This window comes from Diadema antillarum, unplaced genomic scaffold (genome assembly GCF_040938485.1).
Source record: "Diadema antillarum isolate AM-2024a unplaced genomic scaffold, OU_Dant_1.0 seq00001118_RagTag, whole genome shotgun sequence".
Lineage (NCBI taxonomy): Eukaryota > Metazoa > Echinodermata > Echinoidea > Diadematoida > Diadematidae > Diadema > Diadema antillarum.
Genome location: NW_027271932.1, coordinates 11,277 through 23,964, shown reverse-complemented (window position 1 = coordinate 23,964; position 12,688 = coordinate 11,277). Strand labels below are relative to the sequence as shown.

At 40.4% G+C, this 12,688-nt stretch overlaps 1 protein-coding gene across 1 annotated transcript; it reads right to left on the bottom strand.

The window, feature by feature from the left end:
• Positions 1–236: 236 nt before the first annotated feature.
• LOC139743880 (uncharacterized) lies at positions 237–12,479 on the bottom strand. Its single transcript, XM_071654344.1, has 9 exons — positions 12,389–12,479; positions 11,588–11,771; positions 9,412–9,696; positions 8,539–8,593; positions 7,449–8,016; positions 5,974–6,024; positions 5,232–5,438; positions 4,071–4,240; positions 237–497 (listed from the first exon to the last, which is right to left on the bottom strand). The coding sequence occupies exons 1-9, from the start codon at positions 12,477–12,479 to the stop codon at positions 237–239; spliced, it is 1,872 nt and encodes a 623-aa protein (XP_071510445.1).
• Between the last annotated feature and the right edge of the window lie 209 nt (positions 12,480–12,688).

Genomic DNA, 12,688 nt, shown 5'->3' with positions numbered 1-12,688 from the left:
TTCTGTGATGAGACCTGTGGTCAGGACCTTTACACAAGTAATAAAGGTTTAGTTTTTGTTTCTGTGTGTTTGTTGTTGTTTCTGGGGAGGGGTATACGAACACAAGATATTGCATTTTATGGTTTGTTTTGGTCTCAGAATAAGGTACCTTTATCATGCTAGACAGTACATGGGTTGACACATACCTGAAAGTTTGCATCTTGCACAAACGCTGGAAGTACTATACCATGCGTTGTTTAATTTGCACTGGATCCATTATCCTGGGCTTTGTCGGTGACGGTGGCTTGAATGAGAAGCTGTCCATCCAGGTCACTAATGACCCTTGTCTCCACAGAGCTTCCCTCACCCTGCTGCTCCCCCTGGGCTGTGGGGGCCATCTGGGTGTGCTCCTGGTAGTCACGCTGCTGGTGGGTCAATGGGGACCAGGCGTAATTGTGGAAGCCCCCCTGGGCGTGGTGAGGTGGACGGGGCTTAGCACTAGATGGGCTCCTGTTGATCTGCAGATATCAGTGATGTGATTAGTAGCATGAATTTCATGAATTTAAGTGGTCAAAACCACACTAAAGTGACTGCCAAGGCAGAGAAGTTTTTAGGCGAGCGAGCATCATGATCGGACGCATTTTTTGAAGAGCTCTGTTCAAACGTACCTTGTCGTTCATTTCTTTTCACCAATGTGTATGGGAAATCTGTATTCTTCCATGGATCTGTGGTCTCTACATTCTTTATAGTCATGTTGACAGGATGACATACCAATTTATACTCGTAAAATAACGTTTCTAAGACATTTCAAGGACATTTGGATTTGGGATTTCGTTCTCACCATGGCAAACACTCGGAACTCAAAGCTTCAAGCCAAGGAACTGCACAATACCATTTGCAGTGAAATCAACAAAGCTTTGGAAAGTAACGCAGTTGCTTGCAAACTGAAGAGTGCCATAGAACAAACTCTCATTGATTAAGTGACTCCAATAATTACAGAAAAGTGACTGAAAGTTTGCAGGAATACATTGACTTTGAGATGCAGATGAGAGATACCCGTATAGCATCCTTCGAGAAACACATCGAGACTCTACTTGACCAGTAGGACAAGCCAGACCAGCATTCTTAAAGAAACTCCTTAATATTTCATGGGATCAATGAGAATGTGAACGAAAATACAGACAAAACTGTGATTAAGTTGTGTGCTTACAAGCTCAACACTGTTGTCAACTCAACAGACATTGACAGTAGTCACAGATTGGGACCTTGCAAGGAAAAGAAAACCAGGGAAGTGATTGCAAAAATCACAAACTACCGTATCCAAAACAAACTCTACAGAAAATTGCAAAAAGCTGTGAAATCTACAAGGGGGAGGCATCTGCGTTCATGATAGTCTACCAAAGATTAGGACAGAACTTTTTTTTTGAAAATCCAATCCAAGTACAGCAATCATATCGATGCCTTGTGGACCCAAAATGGCTGAATTCTTGCCGTTCTAAAGGACATGAAGAAACTAGATATATCGCTACGGCTACTGATATGCCTCCGCCATAATGCATGGTTCTCCTAATAGGTCAATAGTACAATGTCTTGACAATGTGTGATGACAGTTTCATACAATTGGCAAAATATTAAAATGACAGGTTTGACACAAATGTGCTGAAAGTTCACTTTCCTAAAACTAGGTTCAATTGGATGAATGATTAAAACGTCAGAGTGCAGGTATTTGGGGAACTGATGATTTTTACTTGACTTTTGACCCTTTTATAAGTTTATGCATTGAGTAATTTTCAAGGTATTGAGAAAAAGTATAATTTCAGTATCAAATGGGAAAATAGCATTATCTAAACCTGGCCTTTGACCTTTGACCTCACAGTTCCAAAGAGAATCACTGTTAGGTTGAACATGCATAAATATGTAAGTTTCATGATGATACCTTGAGTTACTTTCGAGATATGGAGGAAAAAGTGCAATTTAGCACTTTCACTTGACCTTTTACCTTTTGACCTTTGACCTTTTGGCAAGAAACTTCCTCAAAAATATATATTGGGTAATACATGCCATACATCAAGTTTAAAAAAAAAAAAAACCTTCAGGCATATTGCATTTTAAGGAAAGTAGTGATATTTTGAGGAGTTGACCTTGACCTTTGACCCCCCTGACCTTTGACCCATGACCCCCAACTTCCCTAGATAATCACTGCCCACCGGTACAAGCATATATACTAAGTTCCATGAAGATACCTTGAACCATTTGCGAGATATGGAGAAAAACATGAAATTTCAATTTTTTTTTCTTCACAAAATAACCTATGACCTTTGACCTTTGACCCTGTGACCCTAAAATCCACACAAAGTATTATCCCCCAAGGATATACCCTCATACCAAGTTTGATGTAAAACCACCACACGGTTCTTGAGATATCGACAAAAACAAAACGGGACGGACGGACGTACGGACGGACGTACGGACGGACGTACGGACGGACGTACGGACGGACGTACGGACGTACGGACGGACGGACGGACGGACGACCCGAAAACATAATGCCTCCGGCCACTTCGTAGCGGAGGCATAAAAAGTTGTGTTCATGAAAGAAAGCGATCTGCACAACTACCTTCGCATAATCCCTCTAGCAAAAAGGGTGGAGTTGACTTAATTTCCATTGAATAACTGGATCTTTTGCGGTCAAGATGTCAAGATGTCAAGATGAATCAAGTGGTATTTTGCTGTCAGTTGAGTCTTAGGGAATCTCCTTTTGGAACAGTCTTTTGTGATTAACTCTGTATTACAGTGTGTAGCCCTCAAACCATAAGAATAAGATACACCCCTGAATGCAGTACTCAACATTCAGGCCCGTGGTTACCATGAATACCCTTACTGGATGTTGTTTACTGCAATGTCACCCCACCCCTTCTTTCATGAACTAACGCTGGACTGAGCTGGACCGAGAGTATTTGAGGTTTGTGGTGCTGGACCAACTTTGACAGTATTCATTCACCATTATAGAATGGGTTGCGAGAATCCTGCAATCTCAGTGGTCGAGAGCTATGTATGATTTTGTACTGGCCGCACGCTGAGTCACAGTGGTAAACATGTTATCGTGCACTTGTAGCAAGAGTACGCGCACTTGTAACAAAGGTTTGTGTATTAAGCAAGCGTTTGCGCACTCAGTACTAGACGCCTATTTGCTGAAACAACCACGCACCAGTTTTTACTGGATGCGTGGTTCTGAAGGGAAACCATGCATCCAGTAAAAACTTTTCTATGATAAGCCAAAAGGAAATGCATCCAGTAAATTTGTCATCAGGTAACATGATAGAATTTTTTTTTTCAAGAAAATTACCCATTCTATAAAACAGATGACACACATGTCTTTTCGTGCGTCAGTCGGAATATAGTGTGCATGCGGTAACTAGGGAATTTAGCTTAAACCCACTCGGCTTCACCTTGTGGGTTAAGCATTCCATAGTTACCTTATGCACATAATTCCGACTGACGCACTCAGACCTGTGCGTCATTTGTATACTGTGCAGACTATGTTCATATCTACTGCAGAAGAAAGCAACATGCGAGATTGCAATAAAGCACTGTCACAGCTAGTGGTATGCACTTATTTTTTCCTTTAAAGGAGAATTGCATCCCAAATACACATGTAAATCAAGGGAATCAATGGAATGCAGAAATATTGATGGAACACATCAGCAAAATTCGGACAATCTGTTCAAAAGTTATGAATTTTTTAACTTTTCGAGCAGCAATCGCTGGATGAGAACACTTCAACGCTTTGAGATGTTAAACACAGATGATGATACCAAGAATATATAAAGAAAATTTGCAATGAAAGAGTACTTGGCTTACCTCTTTGAGAAAGCAGGGGCATGATATTACCCTTAATACAAATGTATATGCATCAGGAACAAGTCGAGGTCCCTTTCATAAAACATGACATTGTGTTAGATTCTCTTTATATTTTCTTTTAATCATTGCAGTTACTTGACAACAATCTTTCACTGATGTGTAATATTGCTACATTTACTCCATTCCCACATATATTTGGGTTTTATTCCCCTTTAAGGTTTTTCACTTACATTTAGAGCGTTCTGCTGCATGGTTTGCGATGCCATGTGTTCCACAGAGGGGGTCTCGTTGGATCTCTCTCCGTTCCCGTTGCAAATGTCCAGCGACTCGTAGACCAGGTTCCTGAGTTCCTCCTTGATCTCGGCATGGACGTCACTCTCGCTCTGGTTGTTCAAGAAGCCTGACAGCAAAAGCAAAATGAAACATCATCTCTATTCTGGTTAAGGTGAACCACAGAGTTTATGTTAGTGCAAAAAGAACCACTTTTAAAGGGACACTGCACAGTACTGGTTGAGTTGGGGATTCATGTTTTGAATATTCCTAAGTGAGATAAATGAGAAACCTCTTATGAAATATGAAGGAGCATGTAATTTTATGAAGGATTCAACATTTATATAATGAAAATTGGTTTCAAATGGCTGAGATATACAAAAAGGTGATAATAACAAAAGGCGACAGGCCACGCTTTTTATTAGGATCTCTTTGTTTCACCTTGTTTGGGGATATCTCAGCCATTTCAAAGCCGATTTTCATCAAATAAACTTTTGATACCCCTTAGAATTGCATGTTCTTTGATATCTCATAGAGTGGTTTCCGAATATCTCGCAAAACGTTAAAAGCTAAATCCTCACCTCGACCAGAACTGTACACACCCTTTAACCAATTGAAGACTGGTCCCAAGTATACGTGGGCAGGTGTCTATCATAAATGTATGTTTTGCAAAATCAACTTGTCCTTTTACAGGATAAAAACATGATCAATATTGTAATTTCTATTTGCCCTGATGTTGTATTACGACATTGTTGTCCCACCTCTTTGTCATTATGCAGTTGCCTCCCTATGAGGTTTCAAGAATTTATCACTACGTTCTACTTGAAATCTTACAAAGAATGTGACTGTCTTTAAAATTGTCCACTTTATAGTGAAGCTGTTTAAAATCTTGCACCATCTGATCATGTACAAGCTTCCACTAGTTAATATCATGTTATCACATAATCTAGGGAATTCATTGCTGATGCAGTAAATTAAAAAAAATGAAACTACTCAGTACCGGTACTCTACTTGTCTTGAGTAAAAAAAAAATTGACAGTATATGCTCCAACTAGCAATAATCAAGTATCTTACAGATATACATTTAGCCGGTCTAAAGTGATGGAGTTTATATTACAGACCTTGGTTCTGGTTAACTTGCTGGGCCTCGGCACACACGTCATTGTTTGGCACAGCATGCTGCTCCGTCATGTGGATACTCACAGGTCTGGGCTGGATGGTCACTGATCGGGCCTGGCCCATGGGGCCGTCCATGACTGGGGTACTACTGTTGCTGTTGTTGTGGTTGTTCTGGTTGACCAAGGCTGCACTGATAGCTTGATTGAATGCTGGAAGGTAATGCAAAATTTCATTGCCACATCAAGATAGAACCAACAATTTTCCCTCTTTTTTCCTGTTTTTTTTTTCTTGGTCATTCATTGCTATGAGCTATCATCCTACCCACCAAAAAATGAATAAATAAATAAATAAATAAATAAAAAATAAAAAAAACACTTATGGTGTTGGTTAGATTCCTTCATGAATCTAAGATATATTCCAAAGTATTATTTTGATTTACTGTCAAAGTCATGTGGTAGATATAGGAGCTCCATAAAAACAAACTGGCAACTCCGATTAAAACCCTGTCCTTGGTTCTGATAGATTCTTTTAAGATTACATTGAAATTTACTTAAAGCCAAACAGCAAAGTGTATAAAATATGTAGATGATAATATTTGGACCTGAATCGCTACTTCATTATAACTACATTTTTTTATATAAATGTGTTTGTTATCCACTTGATTTCAAGATGTCAGTAACTATGATTAATATGAGAAAAGTGGGGAATGGACCTTTAAATCCTTGGTAAGAATGCTTGGCTTACCAGCGTTGTTCTGCAGGGCTTGCACACAGTCATTGGTCTGTCCAAAGTAACCTGCACGCCATAGACATGAGGATGAATATAAAATGTGAAGATGTGGAAGGCACGTTCAGACATGTTGACTTTCTGTCTTAATTTTACTAGATACGGTGGGACACGTCAGCGTTAGATCATCAAAACACACTCTTCTAGTATCACACGACAATTGCAGACTGACATTCATAAATTACAGGCCATGTTAAACAATGTTTTGAAAATAAAGTTCACTAGATCACACGCAGTGCAAGAATGTTTTACTATGCAAATAATTCAGACCTCAAAAGTGGTACTGAATGTTGCACAGTATGATATAGCTTTGCTTTACCTGCAAGATATTCAAATGAGAGCTCTATAGCCAGCCTCTTGAATGAAGGGGGGGGGGGGGGGGGGGTTGGGGGTCAGAGAGAAAAGGAGAAGAAGGAAACTAACCAGAGATCTCCTCATAAACTATTTGCATACATTTATGAGAAATGGCAAGGTTAGTAAGGTGACTCAGTGGCTGGAAAAAACCTGCCATATGGATGAGAATTGAGGCCTAATAGGGCAAATCTAGCAATATTGTGAATTATGCTGTTCCCTCAAACAAGAGGCAACACTAAATCCCTCCCCCCCCCCAACACACACAAACACACACACACACACACACACACACACACACACACACACACACACATACACACATACAAGCATCCCTCAGATATTGGAAATAAAATGGAGGTCTAGAGTTCAGAGCATCACAACTGATCCATGTACAAGACCCCACTTCACCTCACCTTGCAAAATGCTAGGTGTGCATCTTACAAAGTGATATGTCCCACATGCATGCTGTAATGTAGGTGAATGACACCCACCCCTATGGTTCCCCCTCCCATGATCATCAAAGATAGCAAATGGTATCATACCTCCATTATTATGTCATACAAACAGATATATTGAAACACAGAAAGTGACTGTCCAGTGCCTTATTGCACATCCACAGACTTGCCTTCTAGATTGTGATGTCAGTATCAAAACTCTATTTCTTGACCTGCAATTTCAGAAGACAATAGCCAATATCTCAAAACCAGTACACATATTTTTCCCTTGCCCTCTTTGCTTTCATATTTTAACACTTCCCTGGATTTAAGCCATGATTCAGGCATTCATTTTCCATGCTGTATGTTTCACTGTCACTAAATACTTTCTTTGATATGTTGCTGCTTAGGGATGACATATCATATAGGACCATGATACATATTAACTCATTGAGGACAGGCTGATTTTGCTACAACACGCACTTACCATACACACTTGCCCAAGTATACTTGGGACTTGTCCTCAACGGGTTAAGAAACACAGAAGGCCTACCCACCTTGCAATTATTAACATGCTGCAGAAGGTAAATGCAAGTTCAAGCAAATTTACGTACATGAGGTAGTAAAGTAAAGGGTTCAACTTACCAGTGTTAGTGATGAGTTGCTGCTGTTGTGGGTTGCAGGGAGAGAAGCCTGCCATATTCCACTGACCCAGGTTGAGCTGTGGCAAGGCGGTCTGCTGCAGGGGGAATTTCTGGCCACCTATCATGTAGCCTACCGCTGGGGGGCGGTAGGCCTGGTAGTACATGTTGCTTGCTGTCTGAACCGGGCCCGTCGGTCCAGGAGAGAAGGTGGCCTGCATGGGATGGGCCAGGGGCTGGGGATGGGGTTGGGGCTGGGGCTGAGGCGTGATCTGGGCCGGCAGCTGCTGCTGCTGCTGCTGGAAAATGATAGGATTGGCCCGTGTCATGTGATAGAGCGGCTGCGGGTACTCGTTGCGTGTGTTGCCCAGAAGTCGTTGCTTGCGTCTGGCTGCTCCCCTAGGCGCGCCGGAGGATGAGCGTCGGCGGGTGGAGGGAATGGCAGCGGTGCTCTCGTCCCAGTTATCGTTCAGGGACCAGCGGCAACCCCTTCGCGAGGAGTGGTCTCCTTCATCTGGACTGAGCTTTCGGGACTTGAAGCGTGGTGTAGTGAGGGCATGGCGCACAGAACTCTGTTACAGTGGAAACAGAATGAATGTTTAACATCACAGACAGTAAAAGTACATCCTGATTTGAAGCTCAATGTACTATTTTTTCCCTTGAAGTTGAAGAAAAACTTTGTTTGCAACCGACCACACATAAAGATAATTGCCAAGGCACTTCCATAAAGCTTGCACTTTAGTGTGAACATAATGATGTCTCTATAGCAGAAACAAAACTTCCCAACATGGAGTGACCCTTTTTTCAATTATTTTACAGACAAATGTTACGTAATGAATCATTTCTTTTATTTTTTTCATGGTTCACTCACATTCATCAAAAGTATATCTCGAACTATAAAAAGTAATGTCATTTTATCACAACAACTGCATGTTCTACAGCAATAGTTGCAGTTAACTGCTTTTTGAAGGGAAACCCTGAAATTACTAGACATCCGTTTGTCAGAATCTCTTTGCACATGAAATGTAAGCTGTTTAATGTGTTCCAGCAAATATACATATGTAGTACAGAAAACTACATAGAAGAGTTCTTACCATCCAGCTCTTTCTCTTCTGGCCAACAATGTGTTTGTAGTAAGGGTAGACTTTCCTGAAAGAGTAGAATGACAATGCATCAAGATTGTATGAAACATCCTGACCAGAAAAATGCTCTTATCAAAATAAAAAAAAAATAAAAAAACATTGTTCACTTCCCATATGCAGGATTCTTCTAATTTATGCAAAAAACAAAACCTTCACAAAAAACGCATACACGCATGCATTTTCAATGACTAAAATATCTATGAGAAATGAGAAATGAAGTCGCTCTTCTCTCTCACTATGATTATTCAATTTCATACCATGTTAATTTCTTTCGCCAACTTTGTCTGGAGCACTATAGACATATATCTCGACAAAAGTGCTGAGAAGATTATGTGTACTTACAGTCTGTATGTGTAAATTCTAGATAACATTAGATTTGGTACAAACTCCTCAATTCTATTATCAAGCAAGTTTATTACAAGCATCATGAATAAAATTCTCACTAAAAACTCTATAAGTAGCGATGTAAAGGATTGGTTTGAGGTACACTTGTTTTTGCTTCAGTGTGCAAGATTTTGACAATGTTATTTTGCCTCAAGTGAATAAGTGACTTGCCTGCGTAGCCCTATGAGAAAGTGGAAATGCATCATTTTTTTAAAATCTTTGTCATCTTGTAATTATAGGTGAGAAAGAAAAAAAACATGATTCTGCAAATCTCTAAAAAGGAGACTTTTCAGAGATTTTTCTCCACCAAAGTTTTCTACATCTGTGCTTTTGAGATATTGTAAATTCTCCACAGGTGTATAAATGGCATACAGTAGTTTGTTTTACCAAGCAATAGGTCCATCCACCCCCCCCCCCCCCCCCCCAAGTTTCAACACTCACTCCATTTCCCCATAGACCTCCGAGGGCAGCATTTCCTTCTTGGAGCTCTGCTTGAATGCTTCGGCCACCTGCTGTACCAGTCCCACAGCAGGGCGCTGCAGTGGGGCACAGTTGACGGCAAGGGTGTGGGCCAGGGCCTGAGCGGCCCCATTGTTGTTGAAGTTGAGGAAAGTAGGCAGCTGGGGGATGACCTGGGCACCTGAGACCATGGGACGCCAGAAGTTCTGCTGACACTGGGCTAGCGGCTGGGCTCTCAGGCTTGCCACCCCAGATGAGGCCTGGTAACTGCAGCATGGCATTTCAATATTCAAAATGGTGTTTTCTATTTTAGGTTCACCTCGTCTGTCAAAGTATCTGAGCCTTTGAATGTATTTTTTGAACAGATATATGGCACCATACAAATGCTATGAATCCTCATCATTAATATCATCACTTTGCAAGTGTGAGTGAGTGGGTGTGTTTGTGTGTGTTTGTGTGTGTTTGTGTGTGTTTGTGTGTGTGGTTGTGTGAGCAGGGAGGTGGGTCTTCCCACCTCCCTGCTGTGAGTGTGTGTGAGTGTGTGTATCACTGCAAGTGTGCACATGTATGATAGGTTATTCCATCAAGTGCCAGTGGAATATGGAGCAGAAATTTTCATCTTGTTATAAAACTAGCACCTCAGGGTTTCACTGCACATTCCATATTGGAGAAATCCTATATGAAACTTGTGTAATTCATTATATCTGCATTAACAGAAATTTGCATTTTTTTTTTGGGGGGGGATCTGGACTTTGACCTTCTAACATACACATGATATGTTATCAATTCAATATTTAATCATAAATCTAGCAGGAAGGAAGCTTTCAAAAATTCTTTGCCAATCCAGATTTAATCATGAACAACAAAGGATTCAAATGAAGGAAGATTTTCATTTTAAAGTATGAAACATAAACTGTGAATAGCAAAAACATAATAATGAAAAGATACAGCATCAAAACACAGAAATACTGTAAAAGTGAATATTTTTGCGCGACTAATGTTTTGCGCTTGGCCGGGTAAGAAGAGTTTCGCGTGTTTTTAATTCCGCGGAATCAAGACGTCATGCACAGGAACATATGGGGGCCAATGATATTTGCGTGCATTTATTTTTCGCGCTAGTTTCTGGTTGCGCGAAATGCGCGAAAATTTCCACTTTAACAGTATATGATTTCCTTTATTTGATAAGGAATCCCTGAAATATTAACATTCTAATGGGTAAAAGTGCAAAAATGAAGCACTACAATCTTTGTTAATGCTAATCTACCTAAGATGTGAAAGAAGTACAGGTATTCATAAAGCAAGTGTATCAGGACACTGGGAAATGAGGCAAAGTATTGGCTGGCATGATCATGACTCCTGTACTCTAAATTATACTGCTAAGAAACTAAGTGTTCAAAAAGACATTAAAAAAGAATGACATTCATGGAATAGTGTATGGCATGGTCCAAGAAAGAGCTACATGATAAACACTAAGTACGAGGTATTATGTACACACTACAGAATAATGGAAAGCAATATCCTTCACTTAACCCCTATTCTTCACAAATAGAAGAAAAAAAAATTATATTAAAACTTTAATATACTAGTATAATAAAACTACCATCAAACCGATGAATTCCTTTAGCAATTTTTTTTTTAAGTTCTTCAAATTGTTTGCTAATATTAAAGAAAGACAATTAAATCTTGCAACTGAGCACTTTGCTCTTCCTAGCACTATGTAGCAGAAGTTGAATAGATTAGGTTAATTGTGACAACTTTGATATTTAGACAAAGATGTAAAACTTTTAAATCTTATGATTATCTTAATATGGTACCGTAGTTATGGGTAAAATTGGCATACTAGTAGCGGGTAAACCCAGCCCCCAGCGCACACGTTACAACTATCTATAATGTGAGCGCTGGGGGCCGAGTTTACCCGCTATGCCGAGTTTACCCATAACTACGGTAATTTCTAATTTTATGATATACTCTTGGAGTGGTAGTTGATTAAAATGCCACTCAGTCTGCCATGCATTCTCAGCAGTCCTGATTTTGCAGAAATATCATTGTTTTTGTAGAGCATAGGCCTATTCAGCAAAATGATAGGTTTTTTGAGGATTGAAAAAATAAACAAAACTGTAGTGTTACACAAAAGTGATGAGGCCCTTGAGGGACTCACCGAGGATCCATGGTGATAGCCTGTGGGTGCTGCCTCTGGGAGGCGGGCTGGAAGGCCACCACTGTCGGCTGCGAGTCTCCCTTTGGGTTGTTTTGATCCTGGGCCACAGCAAGGTGCCAGCCCTGCTGGGGAATGTCTGACGGGGAGGCACTGCATGCTAGACTAGGACTGGTGTCAGTGGAATCTGTTCTCGTAAAGAGAAAGGAAGACTGTCTATTGTCAGTAATTCAGAGAAACTAACCAGTTACTGACACTACTGCTGAGTTAGGTGGAAACATCTAAGAATTCTAATATTTATTCGACTAGTCTACGTCTAACGTTAGTGTGTGTGAGTTTTAGGTAGCCTAACTTAACTGTTAGTGTTAGACTTTTCTACATTGGTCATTGTCATTGAGGTGCTTTTTAGTAATATTACTAATAACTTATAACGTTAGGCCCTAGTTAGTTCGTAGAAATGTCATGATGTAGCCTAACACTTAACAGTTAGGCCTGGCGTTAGGTTAGATTCTACGTTTCTATATTAACGTTAAGACTAGCGTTAAGAGAATATCAGGCGTTTGCCAGAGTCTCGACTCAGAGGTAGGCCTACGCCTGATAAAAGGTCTCACGTTTAGACGTGTCTAAGGGCCTAACGTTAGAAAAAAACTTCAACGATCGGACTCCTCACAGCTGCAGTTAGGCCTAACCAGTTACAGCACAGGTGACTTTCAGCTTCAGTTTCAATAGGTAACCGACCTGTCTAACGTTAACCTTTTTTTACATTTCTAAGTATTAGATTACGTTTCTGTCATAATGAATTACCTCCGCAACTTTCTTGTTCACTGCTTTCCTCTCCTAACACTGCCGACACTACGTGCTGCAATTTACTCATCTCGCTCTCCTTTGTTTTCATTTTTGTCGTGCTTTCCGATGTCGATTTCTTCCAGTCTGCCGGTGAAATTTACACATCAATTATGTGTAGACTCTTGTACACGGATACGCTAACGCTAATACACTCTGCGTATACACGCAAATACAGCAAGGGGCAGAGGAAAAATTCTTATTTGATTTTGTACCATTTTCGAGCGCGTACCGAACGCAAGTTCGGTACAAATACGCAGT

What these genes read in the sequence shown, in the direction of transcription:
- LOC139743880 (XM_071654344.1), bottom strand. Translation starts at nt 12,479, where the DNA reads ATGAAAACAAAGGAGAGCGAGATGAGTAAATTGCAGCACGTAGTGTCG. An exon ending in GCTATCACCATGGATCCTCG is followed by an intron (nt 9,697 to 11,587) that starts GTGAGTCCCTCA and finishes GCCATGCTGCAG; the next exon opens with TTACCAGGCCTCATCTGGGG. An exon ending in GAGGTCTATGGGGAAATGGA is followed by an intron (nt 8,594 to 9,411) that starts GTGAGTGTTGAA and finishes CTACTCTTTCAG; the next exon opens with GAAAGTCTACCCTTACTACA.